General features: G+C 37.9%; 1 protein-coding gene across 1 annotated transcript in view; it reads right to left on the reverse strand.

The window, feature by feature from the left end:
- ATF6 (activating transcription factor 6) overlaps positions 1-27,217 on the reverse strand; it is a 311,275-nt gene that overhangs the window by 278,310 nt on the left and 5,748 nt on the right. Inside the window, 2 exon segments of the mRNA XM_037807081.1 lie at positions 60-147; positions 2,831-2,907. Of these exon segments, the coding sequence (XP_037663009.1) occupies positions 60-147; positions 2,831-2,907 (165 nt within the window).

Here is a 27,217-nt window from a genome sequence, read left to right on the forward strand (position 1 = left end):
CCAAACTGCAAAATAAAATGAATCCGTTTAAAACTTTTACCAATGAAATACATCATTACCTGTACAGAATTGGTTGTTGATGCTCCAAATGCCTGAGTCCCAAGGCATCAAATCCAAATCAAAATCAAGACTATCAAAATTGGTTTCCTGTAGGTTTCAAATCAGCAAAAGAATATTAGTAGAATAAAATATATAAATCTTGAAATCAAACACAATTTTCCATAAATAAAATACTTGCTATTAACCAACCCAGTAAAAAGAATTTATAAGGCAAAAAGTTCATCTTGAGAATGCATATTGGAAAGTCTAGAGATAAACCAATTCAATTATTTGGAACACAGCAGTGACAACTAGAAAGGAAGTAACAGACTCAATACCTTAAAGATTTAGTCAGTTTCATTCTTTTCTGTGGTGACATTATCACAAGAGTCACAAAATGTGGTGTTTTCTGTCATAACGGTAAACCAGCAAAATAAGTTTTCCCATCACCATTAAGGAAAACAAGTCAAAACAAATGTCTATTCATAACATCATCTGTATATACGATGGAAAGACTATAGATGCATCCAAAAGACATGCAGGAATCATAAAGAGACTAACTGAAACTTCAAATATACCAACATATTAAAAATGGTTATAAAAGAAGGAAGAGATCTATGAGAATACGGGTAATTTTCTTTTTTCTACCCTTCTGTACTTTTCAAATTTCTAAAATAAACAGATACTACTTTCATTAATAATCTTTTTTAATCATAGAAGATAAAACTAAGTTTCTCAAACAAGGGTCAACCAACTTTTTGGAGGGGTTCCATTAGTTCCTTTTCATTTAAAGTGATAATTTTTGTACTTAAGCATAGTTTGGATCATCTGCATCACCACTTTATACAATATACGTAAGGAACTGCCACATGATTTCAGAGACTTCGTGTGAGTCTGAGATCAACATGGTACCAAGCAGTTCTGTTTTAAAGTCTCTGGGTTTACAAGAGACAAGAAGAAAAGCAAATTTAATATGTAAACAATGCAATTAAGTCAAAACACAATCAATATTAACTTAATTGACAGAAATAAAAAAAGAAACAATAGAGAAGTAAGCCTCAGGCAAACAGCAAAGATTAATTTATCAGTTATTAACCATTTGCTAATAATTTCTAGAACAATATTATCATTTCAAAATGTCTATTACTTGGTTTATTTTTGGTGATAAATGCCAACAAGAGTCTGGAGAGAAGGAAAACCGTTTTTATCACATTGCCTCTTACTGAATAAAGATTGGCATGTTTTATAAACAGAATATGTGGAAGTTCACATGAAATAAAAAGCTACTTAAGTAATGAAAGAATTCTTTTAAAATCAATCTCCTTCACTTTTTTCTTTTATTAGAATCTACACATCAAAAAATACTTTCAGCAACAAAAAAATCTTTAAGCTTTCTTAGTCAGTAAATTCAGCAGGGATGCTTGCCTGAGTGCTAGCAATACTTTTTAACATGTGGACATGGTCTATTTCACAGATCCCTCTGACTCAATCTTCAGCCAAAAACATCATATAACTTTACGGCATAAAAACGTCATCTGGTTGGAAATCTAACAGACCCATTTCATGTAAAGTGAAACATATTGGCACTTATGTACTCCGCCTCTTCAATTACTTATGGGAAATTCTGCTACTTCATGGAAGGATGACACAATGCTAAAGCTAAAAAGGGCCCTCAGAGATCATCTAAATCAATCCCTTCATTTTATAATAGAAAAACTGATGAATTGAAAGACCAAGTGACTTTGCATGGTAACAAGATATTAGGTTATTAAATAAAACCCATATTTCCCTGAATCTTTCAAATGCATCACACTATCTCTTTATGGCTTAAGGTTCTATCGGGTATGAAAGAATATCAACTACTTAGGCAACCAGCCAATATTAAGCCAATTCAATCAATAGACCACATTTTAAAGCATCTTATAAATTAAATGAAACCATTAAAATCTCATGCACTGATTTAAAAAAATTTCCATGTGTTTCACTCTCTTCTATTGAGTCATAGCAAAAGAACTGCTAAATCATTCTTTGAGGAAATTCTGAAAATCACTAAGCAATCATTACATATTTTTGTACTGAGGGTAACAGGAGCTTAAAAATGATAAACATGATAAATATTAAAAATGATAAAAATGATAAAAGTGATAAAAATGACTGATGTGCATATAAAATCACTCTGCTTATTTGAATTACCTCCCAGGTGAAACAGTACTTCATTCACTAAAGAATAAGACAAAATAAGAGTTCTATAGACCAAACAGCTTCTTAAGTACTAATCCAGAAAAGAAAAAAAAAAGAAAATTTAAGATATTTTTGAGGACTCAAAAGTCTTATAATAGTAGCTTTTTAAAAGGCCTCTAACCACCAAAGACAAAAAGTGAGGACATAATTTTCAGAGCTTTCTACACTAAGGATACATAACTTTTAAAAAGGAAGATGTAAGTGTTACTTGACTGGGTCCATGTCTCATCTTCCTCCCTCATATATACCCCTTAACATAATACTCTTTCCTTTAAGCAGAAAAATGCCTGTGAAAGACAAGAAGTAGGGAATTAAGTGACTTTTCCAAGGTCATCCACACCTGGGGCCAAAGTCATCTCATACCAAGACCAATGCAATTTCTACAATCCTACATTTACTGACTATAAAATAGCTATCAATGTTTATATTTAACAGTAAAAGTTGTTTACACTTAAATTACTACCCTGAATCTGTTGTCCTGAAATCTATTTGCAATAATTAGAATCAATATTAAATATCACACTATTCAATATTTCTACTAAATACTTACATAAGTTTCATTTACTGCATCCAATTGCAATTCATCAGCGTCCATAATATAACCAAGTTCAGCAAACAAAGTAGAATCTTTGGACAAAAGAATAGAGATCAATTGTCATTTCAGTGTTTTGACAAAATAATCAGCACTGTATCCTATAGCAGCTCTCTCTTAGGGTCTCTCATTATATTATTGATAAACTCTAACAGTGTAAATGACAACCAATTCATACCTGATTTCTAATTTATGTATTGTTTTCTACATAACTTTTATCTTGTGATCTAAACCCTTCTACCAGGGATTTAAAAACAGATTTCATATATACACCATCTTGGACTAATGGGTAGTGACTTTCTGGAACATTATTGAAAAGAATTCTGAGATTACATCTGAGTTCATCAGGAAAAAGTTATGTGGTTGATCAGCAGTTGTGACAGGAGGGGAATATGGCAGGACATGTATTGCGCACTTGCTATCCATACCTTAGGCTAAGACTACAACAAATTTTCTGTCTAAATAATAAAGAACCCACTCACCTGAACTATGAAATATATTAAAGCAAATCTAACCATATCCCAGTTTTCTAATGAAGTTTCATTGTAAAATAAGAAATACATAGGCATAGAAAATATTCTTCAGTAGACTGGACTGAACACTTTTTCTAGAGAAGGGTCAAGAAGGTGGAAAGGCCAAAAAAATACTGATTACTGTAAATATGTAAAGTTTCTATTTTCTCTAACACTTTTAGAACTTCAAGTACTTTGAAGAGTTTTCCACATCTAGCTTCTCCTTTGTGCTCCCTACCTATTAGAAAGGCACTGAAACTGCCCAGGTGATTTCTACACTCCGCATGCATAAGAACTACCTTGCCAGTCTATTATTAACTTGGCCAATGACAGATACATTTCTCCAACCTAAAACAAAATAGTACATAGCAAAAACTTTTATATGTATCTCTAATGGCAGGTTATTCACACAATTCTCAGAAAATGACTACCTTAAACTCAGCTGCTGAGCCAACAAACATATAAGTGGATGACTGAGACTATGTACCTTATTTATAGGCTGAAACTGCTTGAAAGAGTTTGCCATACCAGCTGTCTCTCATTTCTTTCCTCCCATTCTTTCCTGAACCTTTTTCCTTTCAAGCTCTCCCAACACACACACACACACAACACTGTTATCAATGTCACCAGTAACCCTCCACATTGCAAAATTCAGTGGTAAAATCACAGTCTTCATCTTATTTTACCTGTCAGCAGCATTTGACACAGATGACCCTTTCATATCAATTGAAGCGTTTTCCTCACTTGGCTTCCAAAATACCCACTTACCAAGTTTTCCTCTCACCTTACCGGTTGATTCTACCTTGCTGGTTGCTCCTCATCTCCCTAACAAGAAATTGTCCTTGGGCTTAGCATAAATGTTTCTATTTTCACTCCCTTTGTAACATCAGCTGAGCTCACAGCTTTAAATAGCATCTATTTGCCACAGATTCCCAAACATACATCTCCAACCTACACCTCAAGATGCATGTACACAACTAAGTACTTGGCATCTCCTCTTGGATGTCTAAAAGGCATCTCAAACTTAACACATCTAAAACTGAGCTCATGATCAGCCCCCAAACCTCCTACTGCTTCATCCTCAGCTCAGAGGATGGAAACTCCCTTCTCCCAGCTGCTCAGGCCAAAAACCTTGGAGTCATTGTTTACTTCTCTTCCTCACTGTCTGTAACCAATCTATCAGCAACTCCTGTCAGCTCTGTTTTCAAAATATGAGGGACCCAGAGTCGAGGTAAAGGTGGGTTGGGCTGCAGAGGAGGGAGACTATGCCAGGCCTCAGGCTTAGCCTTAGCCTGCTGCTGGCTGAGCACCTCTCCAGGGGACCTGTGTACTCAGTGACAGCTCGTGAGGGAGCAGCCCCAGGGCCCTTTCAGCCAGGAGATCCTCACATCCTGCTCCTCCCTACCACCTGCATTGCAAGAATAAAGCCAGCTGCCTTTTACTCTGTTACATATATATATATATATATATATATATATATATATCTGTAATATAGCTTCCTGTCCCCTTCTCTCCCATTTTTCCTTCCCTTCCAATCTTTCCTCTCTTTCCCTATACCTCCCACACAGTAATGTCAACTTTTGAGGAGGCAAAATAATGAGCATGATGGGGTGTTGTGCATCGTCATGTGCAGCAATGTGCCTGGTGTCCAAGGAAGCAGGATAGTGCAAGAGAGAGGGCTGCCCAGTAGAGGTACTGCCATGCCCTAGCCACCAAGAAATGGGGTGGTGGGAGGGGATTAAGAGTGGCAGGTGGAAGAGGCAGCCTGAGTGGTTGGGAGAGCAATTACACTGAACAAATAAGTTAATTGATTGAGGATATGATAAATATATTTAAAATAAATGGAGCCAGGTTTCTCACTGTCAGAGAAAGGATTTACAAACATAGAAAGGGGGAAGGCTAAAAGAACCCGAAGATATTAGATTGGAATTGGAAGTATTAGCATGAATTCATGTTTTAAAAAATATAGACAGACTGATATAGTTATAGATGTTTGTATATGTGCATACATATACAAAGACATATATTTCCTAGTTCCGTCTGCTGAGAAGTCTCAGAAGTAATAATATCCCAATAGCAATGAAAACACTGAGTGCCTAGATCTCAGTTACTAAACACCATCCTCTACTAAATGGAAGTCCACTAAATAACTCCTTGAAGAAATGGTTGATTCTAGAGCTGAGACAGGGAAAGTGCAAGATAAGCCTGGAAAATCATGGTGTGTCAGAGAGTAAGAAAATGCTCAAAGAATGATGGGAATATGCTGAAAGGACAAAACAGCCAATGAGAATGGACTCCCACTGGTCAAATCTTGGAAAATCTGAGCATCAAAATAAAATGAGAGAGGGAGGATCTAAGATGGCAGCATAGACAGGACTGGAAGCTAGTCAGTCCTCCTGGAAAAACTAATAAACAACCAGGAACAACTAGTAAATAGTTCAGAATAATTACAGGGAAACAAATGTGACCATCCACTCATCACACAACAACCTGAATTGGGAGAAACGCCAGAGATTGCAGCATAAAATCGTAAGTAAAAACTGTGGATCCAAGTTGGAAGCCCCCCTCCCCACAGCCCAAGCTGCAAAGCCTTGTGGTGCTAGAAAGAAGCACTCTCCCAGCAAGCGAATATAGCTCAGCTGAGCTCCAACTGGGGTTTTAATTAACAAGCGTGGACTGCTTGCTAGGAGCTACAAATCCCCAACAAGCAGACAGAGGCTTTGGGTGACAACTGACCTTGGAGAGCCAGAGGGTGGCCATGGACAGGCCCTGAAGGGGGCTTTCTGTCCCTGTTTCAGCTCAGTGGAGAAAGTCTCAGCCATTTTCAGTTCCCAGAGCTCTGACCCAGATAAAGGTGGAGATAGCACAGGCAGAGTCTACTCAAATGCTAATGCCCTCTCCCTAGAGGTTCATCTTCCCTAAGAAGGGGTGGGGCCCAGCTCTACTACCCACCTTCCATTCAGAACCAGACGCCACAGCCTGGGGGAAAATAGCCACAGGCCACACCTCCTTACACCAGTCTGGAGTTACAGGCTGACAGGCACCACCTGCTAGGCAGAAGAGCACAGTGCCCCGAGGCATCACAGGATGTACCAATTTTCTAAGACACACCCCCAGGGAAACTGGAAACTGAATAGGTCTTCCTTCTGGGACCTGAGCCCATTCTTGTCTGGGAAAACCTGTCTGGAGTAACCAAGGAAACCATGCCTAGACAACAGAAAACTACAACCTACACTGACAAAAACAAAGTTATGGCCCAGTCAGAGGAACAAACTTACACTTCAACTGAGATACAGGAATTGAAACAACTAATAATAAGTCAATTCAAAATGTTTAGGGAAGATATGGCGAAAGAAATGAACTGTATAATGAAAACACTGGGCATACATGAGGTAGAAATTGAAGTTCGAAAAACCAATGGGCAGAATCTATGGAAATGAAAGGCACAACACAAGAGATGAAAGACGCAATGGAAACATACAACAGCAGATCTCAGGAAGCAGAATAAAACATTCAGGAACTGGAGAACAAGGCACCTGAAAGAATACACACAAATGAACAGATAGAAAAAAGAATGGAAAAATATGAGCAACAACTCCGGGAACTTAAGGACAAAATGAAAAGCAAGAATGTACATGTCATTGGTGTCCCAGAAGGAGAAGAGAAGGGCAAAGGGGCAGAAGCAATAATAGAGGAAATAATCAATGAAAATTTTCCATCGCTTATGAAAGACATAAAATTACGGATCCAAGAAGTGCAGCATACCCCAAACAGAATAGATCTGAATAGGCCTATGCCAAGACACTTAATAATCAGATTATCAAACATCAAAGATAAAGAGAGAATACTGAAAGCAGCAAGAGAAAAGCAATCCATCACATACAAAGGAAGCCTGATAAGACTATGTACAGATTTCTGAATAGAAACCATGGAGGCAAGAAGGAAGTGGGGTGATATGTTTAAGATACTGAAAGAGAAAAACCACCAAGCAAGAATCCTATATCCGGCAAAACTATCCTTCAAATATGAGGGAGAACTTAAAATACTCTCTGACAAACAGACAATGACAGAGTTTGTGAACAAGATACCTGCTCTACAGGAAACACTAAAGGAAGCACCACAGACAGAAGGGAAAAGACAGGAGTGAGAGGTTTGGAAAACAATTTTTGGAGATAGTAGCACAGCAATGTAAGTACACTGAACAAAGATGACTGTGAGTATGGTTGAAAGAGGAGGGTTGGGACTATGTGGGACACCAGAACAAAAGATGAAGGTAAAGACTGGGACTGTGTAACTCAGGGAAACTTAGGGTGCTCAACGATTATAATAAAAGGTATAAATATGTTTTTATATTAGGTAGAACAAATGAATGTCAACATTGCCAGGTGTTAAAAATAGGGTGGGATTGGGGGGAAAATGCAATTAATGCAAACTAGAGACTATAATTTACAGAATCATTGTATTATTCTTCCTTTAATGTAACAAAGGCAATATACCAAAGCTAAACACATATGGGGGGGTGGGGAATAGGGGAAGGGTATGGGACTCCTGGCATTGGTGATGTTGTCTGACTCTTTATTCTACTTTAGGTTAATGCTGTCTTTCCTTTTGTTGCTTTCAAGCTGTCAAGTTTTGTTGTTTTTTTCTTTCTTTTTTCTCTTTTCTTTTTCTTTCGTCTCTCTGCCCTCTTTGACTCTTCCTCCTTCTTTGTAGAAGAAACGGAGATGTCCTTATATAGATAGTGGCGATGGTGCTGAATACATAAATATGTGACTACACAGGGAACCAATGATTGTTTACTTAGGATGGAATGTATGGTGTGTGAACAAAACCATCTTAAAAGAAATGGGTTGATGAAGAAACCTTGAGGGCACTATATTGAGTGAAATACGACAGACACATAAGAACAAATATTGCAGGGTCTCACTGATAGGAACTAATTATAATAGGTAAGCTCATAGTCATGAAATATAAGTTAACAGGATATAGAATGAGGCTAAAGAATGGAGAGTGTTTGCTTATTATAAGCAGAATGTTCAACGAGGGTGAACTTAAATGTTTGGAAATGGACAGGGGTGATGGTAGTAGGTTGTGAGAATAACTAACAGTGCTAAAAGGTGTGTGAAGGTGGTGAAAACGTAAGCTCAGAGTCACATATGTCACCAGAAGGAAAGCTGGAGGTTAAAAGATGGGAATGTATGAAACAGTGAATCTTGCGGTGGACAATGTCCATGATTAACTATACAAATACCAGAAATCTCTCTCACAAACTAGAACAAATGTATGACACTATAGCTAGAAGTTAATAATAGACAGGCATTTAGGAAAAAAAAATATACCTATTACAAACTATATACTACAGTTAGTAGTATTTTAACATTCTTTCATCAACAGTAACAAATGCACTATACCAGAACTATGAGTCAATAATAGAGGGGGGCATGGTTAGGGGTATAGGAGGATTTGAGTTCCCTTTTTGTCCTTATTTCTTTTCTGGAGTAATGAAAATGTTCTAAAAATTGAAAAAAAAATTGTGTTGATGGATGCACAGCTGTATGATGGTACCATGGGCAATTGATTGTACACTTTGGATCTTTGGATAGTTGTATGGTATGTGAACAATCTCAATAAAATATAGATAGATAGACAGATAGACAGATAGATAGATATAAAATAAAATGAGAGTGCCAGATTATAACCATTAAATCAAATAGGAGCTAATTAGTCCATAATGAAATACACACATACATACAAAGGGAAAGCTCTTTTTTACGGTCCAATACCAATTAATAAATGTAGAAGGAATGACAGAAATGATATTCACCATTTGGCAAACATTATAATGGTAGTTGATATAGGCTGGTATTATCAGTGGAAGCTAAGAGCCTCCTAAATGGTCTCTCTGCCTCTGCCTTTGCCCTGCCTTCAGACTACTTTCAACAGCACAAATAAAGTGATCCTATTAAAAACATAAACCAGAATATGTAACTCCTCTATGCAAAAGCATCTCACTCAAAGTAAAAGCTTAAGCCTTAAAACAAACAAATGAAAAACTTGACAAAATACTTTGTTAAGCAAAGTTGTGGGAAAACAGGCACTCTCATACTTTGTGCTGATAGGAGAGAATTATGGTCCAACTACTGTGGAGGGTACTTGGCAATATCTGACAAAACCACATAGGTATTTACCCTTTGATTTAATAATCCCTCTTCTAAAAATTTACTATGAAGATACACTTGCATAAATTGAAACAAAATTTGGACAAAGTTATTCACTGCAGTAGTCTTACAACAGCAAAATATTTGCAATAACCTCAAGGCTAGTTAAATAAATAACAGCATGTGCAAACAACAGAATTCAATGTAGCTATTAAAAAGAAGAGTGAGAAAGAGTTCTCTGAACTGATGAAAAAGAACAATGAAGTGGGAGGAATCATGCTTCCTGACTTTAAAGCATATTATAAAGCCACAGCGTTCAAAACAGCATGGTGCTGGCATAAAGACAGACATATTGATCAAAGGAATAAAATTGAGAGTTCAGAAATAGATCCTCATATCTATGGACAATTGATTTTTGACAAGGCTCCAAAGCCCACTCAACTGGGACAGAACAGTCTCTTCAATAAATGGTGTTGGGAGAACTGGATATCCATAACCAAAAGAATGAAAGAGGACCCCTATCTCACACTGAACAAATAACTTAATTGACTGAGGAAATGATAAATATATTTAAAATAAATGGAACCAGGTTTCTCACTGTCTGAGAAAGAATTTACAAACATAGAAAGGGGGAAGGCTAAAAGAACCCAAAGATGTTAGATTGGAATTGGAAGTGTTAGTATCAATTCATGTTTACATATATACAAAAATATACAGAAATTAACTCAAAATGTATCAAAGACCTAAACATAAGAACCAATACCATAAAACTCCTAGAAGAAAATATAGGGAAACATCTCCAAGATCTAATGATAGGCGGTAGTTTCCGAGACTTTACACCCAAAGCACAGGCAACGAAAGAATAAATAGATAAATGGGAACTCCTCAAAATCTTATCTTCAGTGCTTCAAAGGACTGTCAAAAGGGTGAAAAAACAGCTCACTCAATGGGAGAAAATATTTGGAAACCATGTATCTGATAATGGTTTGATATCCAGAACATATAAAGAAATCCTACGACTCAACAATAAAAAGACAAAAACCCATTTAAAAATGGGCAAAAGACATGAATAAACATTTTTCTGAGGAGGAAATACAGATGGCTAAAAAGCACATTAAAAGATGCTCAGCTTCACTATTAGGGAAATGCAAATCAAAACCACAGTAAGATATCATTTCAGACCTATCAGAATGGCCACTATTAAACAAACAGGAAATTACAAGTGTTGGAGAGAATGTGAAGAGGACCACTATGCCCACTGCTGGTAGGAATGTAAAATGGTACAGCCACTGTGGACAATGTTTTGATGGTTTCTCAGGAAGCCAAGTATAGAGTTGCCTTACAACCTGGCAATCCCTCTACTCGGTATATAGCCAGAAGATCTGAAAGAAGGGATGCCCACAAGTATCTGTACACCAATGTTCATAGAAGCAATTGCCAAAAGTTGGAAACAACCCAAGTGTCCATCAACAGGTGAATGGATAAACAAAATGTGGTATATACATACGATGGAATATTATTCAGCAGTAAGAAAGAATGAAATCCTGAAGTATGCGACAACATGGATGAACCTTGAGGACATTATGTTAAATGAAATAAGTGAGACACAAAAGGACAAATATTGTATGATCTCACTGATATGAACTAATTATAATATGTAAACTCACAGACATAAAACATACAATATAGGTTACCAGGATACAGAATGAGGCTAAAGAATGGGGAAAGGTTGCTTAATATGTACAGAATGTTTAACTAGGTTGAACTTAAATGTTTGGAAATAGACAGAGGTGACAGTAGCACATTGTTGTGAGAATAATTAACAGTGTTGAATGGTGTGTGAATGGGGTGGAAAGGGGAAGTTCAGAGTCATGTATGTCACCAGAAGGAAAGTTGGAGGTTAAAACGCAGGAATGTATAACAGTGCATCTTTTGGTGTATAATGCCCACAATTAACTGTACAAATATTAAAAAGTTCTTTCATGAACTAGAACAAACATATGACACTAATACAAGGAGTTAATAATAGAGGTGTTTGTACCTATTGCAAACCATGGACTATAGTTAACAGCAGTATTTTAATACTCTTTCATCAACAGTAACAACTGTACTACACCAATACTATGGGTCAATAATGGGGGGAGGAATAAGGAGTATGGGAAGATTTTGGTGTTCTTTTTTATTTTTATTTCTTTTCTGGAGTAATGGAAACGTTCTAAAATTGATCATGGGGTTGTACACACAACTATGTGATGATACTGTGACCCAGTGATTGTATACTTCAGATGGTTTGTATGATGTGTGAATATATCTCAATAAAACTGCATTTTTAAAAAAAGACATTTAAACTTGAAAAAAAGATAATAAATGGAGGGGAAACCTATAGATTAAAAGACACTTAGGAGAGGGAGGCGGGGCAAGATGGCAGACTGGTGAGCTGTATGTTTTAGTTACTCCTCCAGGAAAGTAGGTAGAAAGCCAGGAACTGCGTGGACTGGACACCACAGAGCAATCTGTCTTTGGGCATACTTCATACAACACTCATGAAAATGTTGAACTGCTGAGATCAGCGAAATCTGTAAGTTTTTGCGGCCAGGGAACCCGCGCCCCTCCCTGCCAGGCTCAGTCCCGTGGGAGGAGGGGCTGTCAGCTCCGGGAAGGAGAAGGGAGAACTGCAGTGGCTGCTCTTATCGGAAACTCATTCTACTGATCCAGACTCCAACCATAGATAGACTGAGACCAGACACCAGAGAATCTGAGAGCAGCCAGCCCAGCAGAGAGGAGACAGGCATAGAAAAATAAAAAAAACACGAAAAACTCCAAAATAAAAGCGGAGGATTTTTGGAGTTCTGGTGAACACAGAAAGGGGAACGGCGGAGCTCAGGCCCTAAGGCGCATATGCAAATCCCTAAGAAAAGCTGATCTCTCTGCCCTGTGGACATTTCCTTAATGGCCCTGGTTGCTTTGTCTCTTAGCATTTCAATAATCCATTAGATCTCTGAGGAGGGCCCTTTTTTTTTTTTCAATCCTTTTTTCTTTTTCTAAAACAATTACTCTAAGAAGCCCAATACAGAAAGCTTCAAAGACTTTCAATTTGGGCACGTCAAGTCAAGAGCAGAACTAAGAGAGCTCTGAGACAAAAGGCAATAATTCAGTGGCTGAGAAAATTCACTAAACACCACAACTTCCCAAGAAAAGTGGGGTGTCCGCTCACAGCCACCATCCTGGTGGACAGGAAACACTCCTGCCCATCGCCAGCCCCATAGCCCAGAGCTGCCCCAGACAACCCAGTGTGACGGAAGTGCTTCAAATAACAGGCACACACCACAAAACTGGGCGTGGACATTAGCCTTCCCTGCAACCTCAGCTGATTGTCCCAGAGTTGGGAAGGTGGAGCAGTGTGAATTAACAAAGCCCCATTCAGCCACCATTTGAGCAGACTGGGAGCCTCCCTACACAGCCCAGCAGCCCAGAACTGCCCTGGGGGGACGGCACTCACCTGTGACATAGCACAGTCATCCCTCAACAGAGAACCCGGGGTGCACAGCCTGGAAGAGGGGCCCATTTGCAAGTCTCAGGAGCCATATGCCAATACCAAGGACTTGTGGGTCAGTGGCAGAGACAAACTGTGGCAGGACTGAACTGAAGGATTAGACTATTGCAGCAGCTTTAAAACTCTAGGATCATCAGGGAGATTTGATTGTTAGGGCCACCCCCCCTCCCCGACTGCCCAGAAACACGCCCCACATACAGGGCAGGCAACACCAACTACACACGCAAGCTTGGTACACCAATTGGGCCCCACAAGACTCACTCCCCCACTCACCAAAAAGGCTAAGCAGGGGAGAACTGGCTTGTGGAGAACAGATGGCTCGTGGATGCCACCTGCTGGTTAGTTAGAGAAAGTGTACTCCACGAAGCTGTAGATCTGATAAATTAGAGATAAGGACTTCAATAGGTCTACAAACCCTAAAAGAACCCTATCAAGTTCAGCAAATGTCATGAGGCCAAAAACAACAGAAAATTATAAAGCATATGAAAAAACCAGACTATATGGATAACCCAAGCCCAAGCGCCCAAATCAAAAGACCAGAAGAGACACAGCACCTAGAGCAGCTACTCAAAGAACTAAGGATGAACAATGAGACCATAGTACGGGATATAAAGGAAATCAAGAAGACTCTAGAAGAGCATAAAGAAGACATTGCAAGACTAAATAAAAAAATGGATGATCTTATGGAAATTAAAGAAACTGTTGACCAAATTAAAAAGATTCTGGACACTCATAGTACAAGACTAGAGGAAGCTGACAACGAATCAGTGACCTGGAAGATGACAAAATGGAAAATGAAAGCATAAAAGAATGGGGAAAAAAATTGAAAAAATCGAAATGGACCTCAGGGATATGATAGATAATATGAAACGTCCAAATATAAGACTCATTGGTGTCCCAGAAGGGGAAGAAAAGGGTAAAGGTCTAGGAAGAGTATTCAAAGAAATTGTTGGGAAAAACTTCCCAAATCTTCTAAACAACATAAATACACAAATCATAAATGCTCAGCGAACTCCAAATAAAATAAATCCAAATAAACCCACTCCGAGACATATACTGATCACACTGTCAAACACAGAAGAGAAGGAGCAGGTTCTGAAAGCAGCAAGAGAAAAGCAATTCACCACATACAAAGGAAACAGCATAAGACTACGTAGTGACTACTCAGCAGCCACCATGGAGGCGAGAAGGCAGTGGCACAATATATTTAAAATTCTGAGTGAGAAAAATTCCCAGCCAAGAATACTTTATCCAGCAAAGCTCTCCTTCAAATTTGAGGGAGAGCTTAAATTTTTCACAGACAAACAAATGCTGAGAGAATTTGCTAACAAGAGACCTGCCCTACTGGAGATACTAAAGAGAGCCCTACAGACAGAGAAACAAAGACAGGACAGAGAGACTTGGACAAAGGTTCAGTACTAAAGAGATTCGGTATGGGTACAATAAAGGATATTAATAGAGCGAGGGGAAAAATATGGCAAACATAAACCAAAGGATAAGATGGCCGATTCAAGAAATGCCTTCACGGTTATAACGTTGAATGTAAATGGATTAAACTCCCCAATTAAAAGATATAGATTCGCAGAATGGATCAAAAAAAATGAACCATCAATATGTTGCATACAAGAGACTCATCTTACACATAGGGACACAAAGAAACTGAAAGTGAAAGGATGGAAAAAAATATTTCATGCAAGCTACAGCCAAAAGAAAGCAGGTGTAGCAATATTAATCTCAGATAAAATAGACTTCAAATGCAGGGATGTTTTGAGAGACAAAGAAGGCCACTACATACTAATAAAAGGGGCAATTCAGCAAGAAGAAATAACAATCGTAAATGTCTATGCACCCAATCAAGGTGCCACAAAATACATGAGAGAAACACTGGCAAAACTAAAGGAAGCAATTGATGTTTCCACAATAATTGTGGGAGACTTCAACACATCACTCTCTCCTATGGATAGATCAACCAGACAGAAGACCAATAAGGAAATTGAAAACCTAAACAATCTGATAAATGAATTAGATTTAACAGACATCTACAGGACATTACATCCCAAATCACCAGGATACACATACTTTTCTAGTGCTCACGGAACTTTCTCCAGAATAGATCATATGCTGGGACATAAAACAAGCCTCAATAAATTTAAAAAGATTGAAATTATTCAAAGCACATTCTCTGACCACAATGGAATACAATTAGAAGTCAATAACCATCAGAGACTTAGAAAATTCACAAATACCTGGAGGTTAAACAACACACTCCTAAACAATCAGTGGGTTAAAGAAGAAATAGCAAGAGAAATTGCTAAATATATAGAGACGAATGAAAATGAGAACACAACATACCAAAATCTATGGGATGCAGCAAAAGCAGTGCTAAGGGGGAAATTTATAGCACTAAACGCATATATTAAAAAGGAAGAAAGAGCCAAAATCAAAGAACTAACGGATCAACTGAAGAAGCTAGAAAATGAACAGCAAACCAATCCTAAACCAAGTAGAAGAAAAGAAATAACAAGGATTAAAGCAGAAATAAATGACATAGAGAACAAAAAAACAATAGAGAGGATAAATATCACCAAAAGTTGGTTCTTTGAGAAGATCAACAAGATTGACAAGCCCCTAGCTAGACTGACAAAATCAAAAAGAGAGAAGACCCATATACACAAAATAAAGAATGAAAAAGGTGACATAACTGCAGATCCTGAAGAAATTAAAAAAATTATAAGAGGATATTATGAACAACTGTATGGCAACAAACTGGACAATGTAGAAGAAATGGACAATTTCCTGGAAACATATGAACAACCTAGACTGACCAGAGAAGAAATAGAAGACCTCAACCAACCCATCACAAGCAAAGAGATCCAATCAGTCATCAAAAATCTTCCCACAAATAAATGCCCAGGGCCAGATGGCTTCACAGGGGAATTCTACCAAACTTTCCAGAAAGAACTGACACCAATCTTACGCAAACTCTTTCAAAACATTGAAGAAAATGGAACACTACCTAACTCATTTTATGAAGCTAACATCAATCTGATACCAAAACCAGGCAAAGATGCTACAAAAAAGGAAAACTACCGGCCAATCTCCCTAATGAATATAGATGCAAAAATCCTCAACAAAATACTTGCAATTCGAATCCAAAGACACATTAAAAAAATCATACACCATGACCAAGTGGGGTTCATTCCAGGCATGCAAGGATGGTTCAACATAAGAAAATCAATCAATGTATTACAACACATTAAAAACTCGAAAGGGAAAAATCAATTGATCATCTCAATAGATGCTGAAAAAGCATTTGACAAAATCCAACATCCCTTTTTGATAAAAACACTTCAAAAGGTAGGAATTGAAGGAAACTTCCTCAACATGATAAAGAGCATATATGAAAAACCCACAGCCAGCATAGCACTCAATGGTGAGAGACTGAAAGCCTTCCCTCTAAGATCAGGAACAAGACAAGGATGCCCGCTGTCACCACTGTTATTCAACATTGTGCTGGAAGTGCTAGCCAGGGCAATCCGGCGAGACAAAGAAATAAAAGGCATCCAAATTGGAAAAGAAGAAGTAAAACTGTCATTGTTTGCAGACGATATGATCTTATATCTAGAAAACCCTGAGAAATCGACGATACAGCTACTAGAGCTAATAAACAAATTTAGCAAAGTAGCGGGATACAAGATTAATGCACATAAGTCAGTAATGTTTCTATATGCTAGAAATGAACAAACTGAAGAGACACTCAAGAAAAAGATACCATTTTCAATAGCAACTAAAAAAATCAAGTACCTAGGAATAAACTTAACCAAAGATGTAAAAGACCTATACAAAGAAAACTACATAACTCTACTAAAAGAAATAGAAGGGGACCTTAAAAGATGGAAAAATATTCCATGTTCATGGATAGGAAGGCTAAATGTCATTAAGATGTCAATTCTACCCTAACTCATCTACAGATTCAATGCAATCCCAATCAAAATTCCAACAACCTACTTGGCAGACTTGGAAAAGCTAGTTATCAAATTTATTTGGAAAGGGAAGATGCCTCGAATTGCTAAAGACACTGTAAAAAAGAAAAACGAAGTGGGAGGACTTACACTCCCTGACTTTGAAGCTTATTATAAAGCCACAGTTGCCAAAACAGCATGGTACTAGCACAAAGATAGACATATAGATCAATGGAATCGAACTGAGAATTCGGAGATAGACCCTCAGATCTATGGCCGACTGATCTTTGATAAGGCCCCCAAAGTCACTGAACTGAGCCATAATGGTCTTTTCAACAAATGGGGCTGGGAGAGTTGGATATCCATATCCAAAAGAATGAAAGAGGACCCCTACCTCACCCCCTACACAAAAATTAACTCAAAATGGACCAAAGATCTCAATATAAAAGAAAGTACCATAAAACTCCTAGAAGATAATGTAGGAAAACATCTTCAAGACCTTGTATTAGGCGGCCACTTCCTAGACTTTACACCCAAAGCACAAGCAACAAAAGAGAAAATAGATAAATGGGAACTCCTCAAGCTTAGAAGTTTCTGCACCTCAAAGGAATTTCTCAAAAAGGTAAAGAGGCAGCCAACTCAATGGGAAAAAATTTTTGGAAACCATGTATCTGACAAAAGACTGATATCTTGCATATACAAAGAAATCCTACAACTCAATCACAATAGTACAGACAGCCCAATTATAAAATGGGCAAAAGATATGAAAAGACAGTTCTCTGAAGAGGAAATACAAATGGCCAAGAAACACATGAAAAAATGTTCAGCTTCACTAGCTATTAGAGAGATGCAAATTAAAACCACAATGAGATACCATCTAACACCGGTTAGAATGGCTGCCATTAAACAAACAGGAAACTACAAATGCTGGAGGGGATGTGGAGAAATTGGAACTCTTATTCATTGTTGGTGGGACTGTATAATGGTTCAGCCACTCTGGAAGTCAGTCTGGCAGTTCCTTAGAAAACTAGATATAGAGCTACCATTCGATCCAGCGATTGCACTTCTCGGTATATACCCGGAAGATCGGAAAGCAGTGACACGAACAGATATCTGCACGCCAGTGTTCATAGCAGCATTATTCACAATTGCCAAGAGATGGAAACAACCCAAATGTCCTTCAACAGATGAGTGGATAAATAAAATGTGGTATATACACACGATGGAATACTACGCATCAGTAAGAAGGAACGATCTCGTGAAACATATGACAACATGGATGAACCTTGAAGACATAATGCTGAGTGAAATAAGCCAGGCACAAAAAGAGAAATATTATATGCTACCACTAATGTGAACTTTCAAAAATGTAAAACAAATGGTTTATAATGTAGAATGTAGGGGAACTAGCAGTAGAGAGCAATTAAGGAAGGGGGAACAATAATCCAAGAAGAACAGATAAGCTATTTAACGTTCTGGGGATGCCCAGAAATGACTATGGTCTGTTAATTTCTGATGGATATAGTAGGAACAAGTTCACAGAAAGGTTGCTATATTATGTAACTTTCTTGGGGTAAAGTAGGAACATGTTGGAAGTTAAGCAGTTATCTTAGGTTAGTTGTCTTTTTCTTACTCCCTTGTTATGGTCTCTTTGAAATGTTCTTTTATTGTATGTTTGTTTTCTTTTTAACTTTTTTTTTCATACAGTTGATTTAAAAAAGAAGGGAAAGTTAAAAAAAAAAAAAAGAAAGAAAGAAAAACAAGGAAAAAAAAATGATGTAGTACCCCCTTGAGGAGCCTGTGGAGAATGCAGGGGTATTCGCCTACCCCACCTCCATGGTTGCTAACATGACCACAGACATAGGGGACTGGTGGTTTGATGGGTTGAGCCCTCTACCACAGGTTTTACCCTTGGGAACACGGTTGCTGCAAAGCAGAGGCTAGGCCTCCCTATATTTGTGCCTAAGAGTCTCCTCCTGAATGCCTCTTTGTTGCTCAGATGTGGCCCTCTCTCTCTGGCTAAGCCAACTTGAAAGGTGAAATCACTGCCCTCCCCCCTACGTGGGATCAGACACCCAGGGGAGTGAATCTCCCTGGCAACGTGGAATATGACTCCCGGGGAGGAATGTAGACCCGGCATCGTGGGACGGAGAACATCTTCTTGACCAAAAGGGGGGTGTGAAAGGAAATGAAATAAGCTTCAGTGGCAGAGAGATTCCAAAAGGAGCCGAGAGGTCACTCTGGTGGGCACTCTTACGCACACTTTAGACAACCCTTTTTAGGTTCTAAAGAATTGGGGTAGCTGGTGGTGGATACCTGAAACTATCAAACTACAACCCAGAACCCATGAATCTCGAAGACAGATGTATAAAAATGTAGCTTATGAGGGGTGACAATGGGATTGGGAAAGCCATAAGGACCACACTCCACTTTGTCTAGTTTATGGATGGATGAGTAGAAAAATAGGGGAAGGAAACAAACAGACAAAGGTACCCAGTGTTCTTTTTTACTTCAATTGCTCTTTTTCACTCTAATTATTATTCTTGTTATTTTTGTGTGTGTGCTAATGAAGGTGTCAGGGATTGATTTAGGTGATGAATGTACAACTATGTAATGGTACTGTAAACAATCAAAAGTACGATTTGTTTTGTATGACTGCATGGTATGTGAATATATCTCAATAAAATGATGATAAAAAAAAAAAAGAAGCATGTGACAACATGGATGAACTCTGAGGACATTATCTTCAATGAAATAAGTGAGACACAAAAGGACAAATATCGTATGACCTCACTAGTATGAACTCATTATATGTAAACTCAGACATAAAATCTAGAATAAAGGTTACAAGGGGATAGAATGAGGCTAGAGAATGGGGAAAGTTTGCTTAATATGTGCAGAATGTTTAATTAGGTTGAACTTAAACGTTTGGAAATGGATAGAGGTAATGGGAACACGTATTGTGAGTATAATTCATAGTGCTGAATTGTGAGTGAATGTGATTGAAAGTGATAGTTTAGAGTCACCAGAAGTAAAGCTAGAGGGGAAAACATGGGAATGTATAATGCAGTGAATCTTGTGGTGGATGATGACTACGATTAACAGTATAAATACAGAAAAGATCTTTCATGAACTAGAACAAATGTTTGACACTGTTACTTGGAGGTAATAATAGAGGGGTACATGGGGAAAAGGTGCCTATTGCAAACTATGGACTATAATTAACAGTAATAATATTCTTTCATCAACAGTAACAAATGTACCACACTAATACTATGGGTCAGTACTGGGAGGGGTAGATAAGGGGTATGGGAGGATCTGGGTTTTCTTTTATATTTTTATTGTTTTTTTGTTTTGTTTTGTTTTGTTTGTTTTTGGAGTAATGAAAAAGCTCTAAAATGGATTGTGGTGATGATTGCACAACTATATGATGATACTGGGCATCATTGATTGTATTCTTTAGATGGATTATATGGTGTGTGAATATATCTCAATAAAATTGAATTTTTATAAAAAAAAAAAAAAAAAAAAAAAAAGACACTTAGGAGACATAACCACCAGACACAATGTATAGACCCTGCTTGGGTCCTGATTTGGAACAAATTGTAAATGATCAACTATGAGACATGGAAGGAAACTTATATGTCACTGGATGTTTGATGAGAATAAAAAATTATTAGAATTATAGGGATGATAGTATTCTGGTCATGACTTTGTCTTTTAGAAATACATACTGTAATATTTACAGAAAAAATTATTTGATGTTTTAGATTTGCTTCAAAATAATCCAATGGGGGAGGAGTTGGGAAGATATAAATGAAACAAGTGTGGCCCTAAGCTTGGCAAGGACTACGTGGGGTTCTTTCTATTACTATTTTTGTGTATGCTTGAAATTTTCCACAATAAAATGTCTTCACTGCTTAAAAAAAGTAAAAAAGTGAGAAAGGGCACTCTTAACTGATATGGGATGACTTACAAGTTATATTTAGTGAAAAAAATCCTGATGCAAAAAAAAATGCTATATATATATATATATATATATATATATATATATATATGAAAGGAGAAATAAGAATAATTGTATTTATTTCTTATTGCAGAAAGAAAAACAGGAAGGATAAGCCAGAAAGTAACAAGTGGTTAATTAAGGGAGTGAGGATGTAAACTGGGTAGAGGGGTCAGAGATGGAAGTGAGACTTCTAAGTGTATCTTTTTAGATAGCTTTGACTATTGAACCATATAAATGCTTTACACATTAAAAAATAAAATTAAATCAAAATGAATTTAAGAAGCAAATGCTAAAATTGAATGCAAACAGAAAAATAAGATACTAGCTATATGTCAAATTGAGACTATAACCATAGGGAAAAAAAAATTAATTGAAGGAATTTCTGAACACAGTATCCTATGTGAGATAGACTCTAAGGACAAAAGACGTATAAAAAATCTTGAACTGTACTTTGTAGGTTTGTTACTGCAGGTGATATTTGTATAGTGACTCTATTTGGGATCATTTATGTATTCATTTATTCCTTATAGGTTTAGTAAGATGAGAACTGTCCTCTGGATTTAGTAAAGTGGCAGTCAACATTGGTGTTTACCTTAGAGCAGGTGCAGTGGAGAGTGGTCAAGCAAAGACTGACTGGAGTGAGTACAAGAGACAATGAGATCCCCCCTACATGGGAAATGACTCCCAGGGATGTAAATCTTCTTGGCAGTGTCGGACATGACTCCCAGGGATGAGCCTGGCCCTGGCACCATGGGACTGAGATGCCTTCTTGACCAAAAGGGGGAAAAGTAATGAAACAAAATAGTTCCAGTGGCTAAGAGATTTCAAATAGAGATAAGAGGTCATTCTGGAGGTTATTCTTATGCATTATATAGATATTTCTTTTTAGTTTCTAGTGTATTAGAAAACCTAGAAGGAAATACCTGAAACTGCTAAACTGTCATTCAGTAGCCTTAAAAAAAAGTTTAAAAAGTACTTTAAAAAAAAGTTAAAGAGCGCTCTTAACTGATATGGAATGACTTACAAGTTAATCCTTGTGATGACTATATAAATATATAGCTTTTATCATGTGACTGTGTGATTATGAAAACCTTGTGACTGACACTCCCTTTATCCAGTGTTTGAGCATACAAATAATAAAATAAACTCAAAAAACAATAATAGGGGGGATAAGGGGTATGGGATGTTTTGGGTATTCTTTTTATTTTATTTTATGTTTTTGGAGTAATGAAAATGTTTTAAAATTGTGGTGATGAATGCACAACTGTATGATGATACTGTGAGTCACTGACTGTACACTTTTAATGGATATGGTGTGTGACTATATCCCAATAAAATTGCATTTTTAAAAAACTGAGACAATGAGAAAGAAGAAACTGGAGCCAGTAGGTATGGACAATTCTTTTAAGGAATTCTGTTGTAAAATAAAGAAGAGAAATGTGGTGGCAGCTAGAGGGAAAGTAACATCTAAAGAATTCACCCCCCATCTCCTATGAGGAGAAGTAACTATATGTTTGTTTGATGATGGGGATGATCTAATAGAAAGGGAAAATGATGAGCAGAAAACAGAAGGAAGAAAAGTTTAAGCTTTTTTTTTACATGTACTCAATATAATTCCTTGAGATCCATCCAAGTTGTTGCATGTATCAATAGTTCATTGCTTTTTATTGCTTATTATCCCATGGTATCAATTCACCACAGATTCTTTAACCATTTATATATTGAAGGACATTTTGGATTGTTTCCAGTTTTGGGTGATTACAAATAAAGCTGCTTTGAAGACACACACACACACACACACACACACACACACACACACACACACACACAAGCTTAAGCAACATCCTTGAATAAGGAGGGATATAAAGCACAAGTGGAAGGTATTGGCTCTACGTAGAAGCAAAAGGCCATTCATTCACAGCAATATAAGAGAAGGTGAATATGAAAGTAGGTGGGTAGATGAAGGTAGTGGGAGCTTGTGAAAGTTCTCTTCTGGTTGGAAGAATGATGGAGGAGGGGCCAGAGGTTTGAAACGAGAAGAAATCTTATAAAAACAATCTTCAGAATGAGAGACTGTGGGAACCAGGGAAATACAATTGGCCAGGCAATACTTAAAGGCCTATTACGAATTTAACCTGAAAACAGCATGGTTGAGTATATTTTTTCCAGCCACATTAAACTACATGGGCACAAGCAGGGAGCATGCAGAGATGGATTTAACCAGGGTTGTGGTTTATCCAAGAGAGAACTACAAAGGAAGAGAGGGTCAAGGATATTGAGGATGTAAGCAAACAAATAATTACAATGATTGTCCATGGAATTTAAGCTGGCTAAGGGGGAAGTAAGACAGTGAAAAGGTGATAGAATATCAGTAGTGCTGAAGGACTGCTGGAACTGGAATACTAAAGGATGAGTGCTGGTAAGACAGGAAGTAGAGTGAGGTATTTGAAACTGAATTAGATTATTGTTGATGACAAAGCATAGGGTTATAATCAGGAAAGTAAATGCCTGAGACAGGATTGAAGGCAAGATCCCTGGTGGAGAGGAGGTACAATAAATGAGAGGACAGGGTACTGGTAGGATCCTCTCTGAGGATACTGAAATCATCCAAGAATCATGACAGAGGTAGACTGGAGAAAGTGACAGTAATCTAGGAGCTAATTTAAACAAAAAAAAAAGTGAGGGGGGCAAAATGGCAGTATAAGGAAGTGTGGAATTTAGTTAGTCCTCTAGAGCAACTAGAAAATAGCCAGGAACAACTAGTAAACATCCAGGAGCAACTGCTGGAGGACATCTGTGACCAAACACACATTGTTCATGAGTCTGGAATGAGTGGAATGGCTGAGATCGCAGCACAGAACTGTAAGTAAAGCTCCCCAGACTGCGGAGCTGGCACCCCTCCCCCACTGGCATGGCAGGCTGAGTTGGACCACTTCCCTGTGGGAAAAAGAAGCAGTCTAACTAGGAGCAAGGGAAAGAAACTCAAGGAAGCTCCAAATGCAGTTTTAATTAACAAATCTGGACTACTGAATACAAGCTATGAGCACAGATAAACCCAGAGAAAGCAAGAAAGGAACCCTGAGGTCTTTCCTGGAAGAAAGGAAGTGGGACTGACAGAAAATAATAATAATAAATAAATAAAAACAAAGGCTTTTGGAGACAGCTGAACTCAGAATACAGGAAAACAGCCATGTGCCAAGAAAAGGGGCACATAGAACCGGGTACCAACTCTGGTTGACCAGCAAAACTAGGGGTCTGGGGACTGGCTCTGAAAAGGGGACTTCTTTCTTTTTTCTTTTTCTTTTTTTTTTTTTCCCTCATTCTAAGTAGCTCATTAGAGAAAGGCTCAGGCATTTGCCATTGTCAGCAATGACCCAGGCAAGCGTGAAGTTAAGAGAGTCAGAAAGACATAGGAAGAATTCAAGTGTAGGAGATAATTCCCTAAAGGGCTTATCTTCCCTAAGAAAAGGGAGGGGAGGGGCCCAGCTCAAGTGGCTGCCCTGCCTCAGAAAATTCAGACCCTAGGGCCTGGGGTGGGGAGGGACAGAAACAACTTAAGCTTGGCTTCTGACACCCTTGGTCCCTGGCCGGGACAGGGTCCACTGAGAATTAAAGGCACTGCACCTCTTTATACCAAGGGGGAACTGTGGGCTGACAAGTGCCACCTACTGGTAGGATAGGAAAAGCACAGCATCTAGAGGCCTCACAGGAAAGTCTGACAATCTGCTGGATCTCATCCTCAGGAAAACCTGATACAGCTTACACCTTCTCCCTGAGACCTAGGCCCATCTGGTCTGGAAAAATCTGTTTGGGGTAATCAAGGAAACCAGATGTCTAAGAGTCACATGAGGAAAAATGAAGACATGGCCCAATCAAAGGAATAGCTTACACTTCAAACGAGATACAGGAGTTGAAACAACTAAATAAAGATCTTCAAACAAATATGCTAAATCAAATCAATGAGCTGAAGGAAAAGGTGGCAAAAGAGATGAAGGATATAAAGACGACACTGGGTGACCACAAAGAATTTGTAAGCTTGAAAAAACAAATGGCAGAACTTATGGGAATGAAAGGCACAATAGAAAAAAATGAAAAATACAATGGAGACATACAACAGCAGATTTGAAGAGGGAGAAGAAAGAATCCATGAACTGGACGACAGATCACCTGAAATCCTACACAAAAAAAGAACAAATAGGGAAAAGAATGGAAAAATAGGAGCAGCATCTCAGGGAACTAAATGACAACATGAAGTGCATGCATATACGTGTCATGGGTGTCCCAGAAGGAGAAGAGAAGGCAAAGGGGGTAGAAAAAGTAATGGAGGAAATAATCACTGAAAATTTCCCATCTCTTATGAAAGACACAAAATTTCAGATCCAAGACATGCAGCATACCCCAAAGAGAATAGATCTGAATAGGTCTACTACAAGACACTTAATAACTAGATTATCAAATGTCTAAGACAAAGAGAATTCTGAAAGCAACAAGAGAAAATCAATCCATCACATACAAGGGACACTTGTGCAGGTTTCTCAGTAGAAACCATGGAGGCGAGAAGGCAGGGGTATGATATAGTTAAGATACTGAAAGAGAAAAACTGACAACCAAGAATTCTATATCTGGAAAAACTATCCTTCAAAAATGAGGGAGAGTTAAGATATTTTCAGACAAACAGATGCTAAGTTTGTGAACAAGATACCTGCTCTACAGAATTACTAAAGGAAGCACTACAAGCAGATAGGAAAAGACAGAAGAGAGAGGTTTGGAGATGAGCATAGAAATGAAGACTATCAGTAAGGGTAAAAATAGAGAGAGAAAAAAATAAAAATAAAATAAGATATGACATTATAAAATCCAAAAGACAAAATAGTAGACAGTAGACATTACATTAAGTGAAATCGGCCAGAAACAAAAGGACAAATACTATATGGCCTCACTAATATGAACTAACACTAATGAGCAAACCTGGAAAGTTAAAACTGAGAACACAGGTTATCAGGAGACAGAAAGAGGGTAGAGATCAGGCATCTGATGCTGAAGCAGTACAGAATGTTCAACAGGATTAACTGTATAGATTCAGAAATAGATCCCACAATACTGTCTGATGGTAGCACAATACTGTAAGTACTCTGTACAAAGATGAGTGTGAGTATAAGTGAAAGAGGAAGGCTAGGGGCATGTATGATATCAAAAAGATAGAAGATAAAGACTGGGACTGTATAACTTAGTGAAGCCTAGAGTGGTCTGTGATGGTGATTAAGTGTACTAATATAAGAATGTTTTTACATGGGGGAGAACAAATGAATGTCAACATTGCAAGGTGTTGAAAACTGGATGGCATAGGGGAAAAATATAATCCGTGCAAACTAGAGTCTAGTTAACAGTATCATTGTAATATGCTTCTGTTAATTATAACAAAGGCAATATATCAAAGCTAAATGTCTGTAAGAGGGGGATATTTATTTTATTATGTATTTTATTTTATTTTTTTCTTCTATGCTTTTTATTCTTTTTTTTTTCCTCCTCTTTCTCCTTTATTGCAGAAGAAATGGAAATGTCCTCGTATAGATTGTGGTGGTAAATGCATAACTATGTGATTATACTGGGAATCACTGATTGTTCACTTAGGATGGATTGCATGATGTGTGAATAAAACTGTTTAAAAAATAAACAGAGGGATACAAGTGCTGGCAAAAATGTGGAGAGAGGGATGCACCTGCCCACTGTTGGGGAAGTAGAATGGTGGAGCCCATCTTGAAGGCAGTGTGGTGGTTCCACAGGAAGCTAAGTATGGGACCACCATATGGCACTGCAACCCTGTCATTGGGTGTATACTTGGAGGAACTGAGAGTGGGGACACAAGTAGACATTTGCACACTGGTGTTTGTGGAGGCACCACGATTTTCCACGGATGGAAGTGGCCTGAGGGTACAACGGCTAATAAACCGAATGGTGAACTGTGTTGCATACATACAATGGAACATTGAGTGGCGGCAAGAAGGAATGAAATTGTGAGTTATGCAACTAGGTGAATGGACCTTGAGGACAGTAGGTTGAGTGAAATAAGCCAGAATCGAAAAGACAAACATAATGTCTCACTAATATGGACTAACAATAATGTACAAACTCTGCGAATTGAATCTGGGAG

This window comes from Choloepus didactylus, chromosome 2 (assembly GCF_015220235.1).
Source record: "Choloepus didactylus isolate mChoDid1 chromosome 2, mChoDid1.pri, whole genome shotgun sequence".
Taxonomy (NCBI): Eukaryota; Metazoa; Chordata; class Mammalia; order Pilosa; family Megalonychidae; genus Choloepus; species Choloepus didactylus.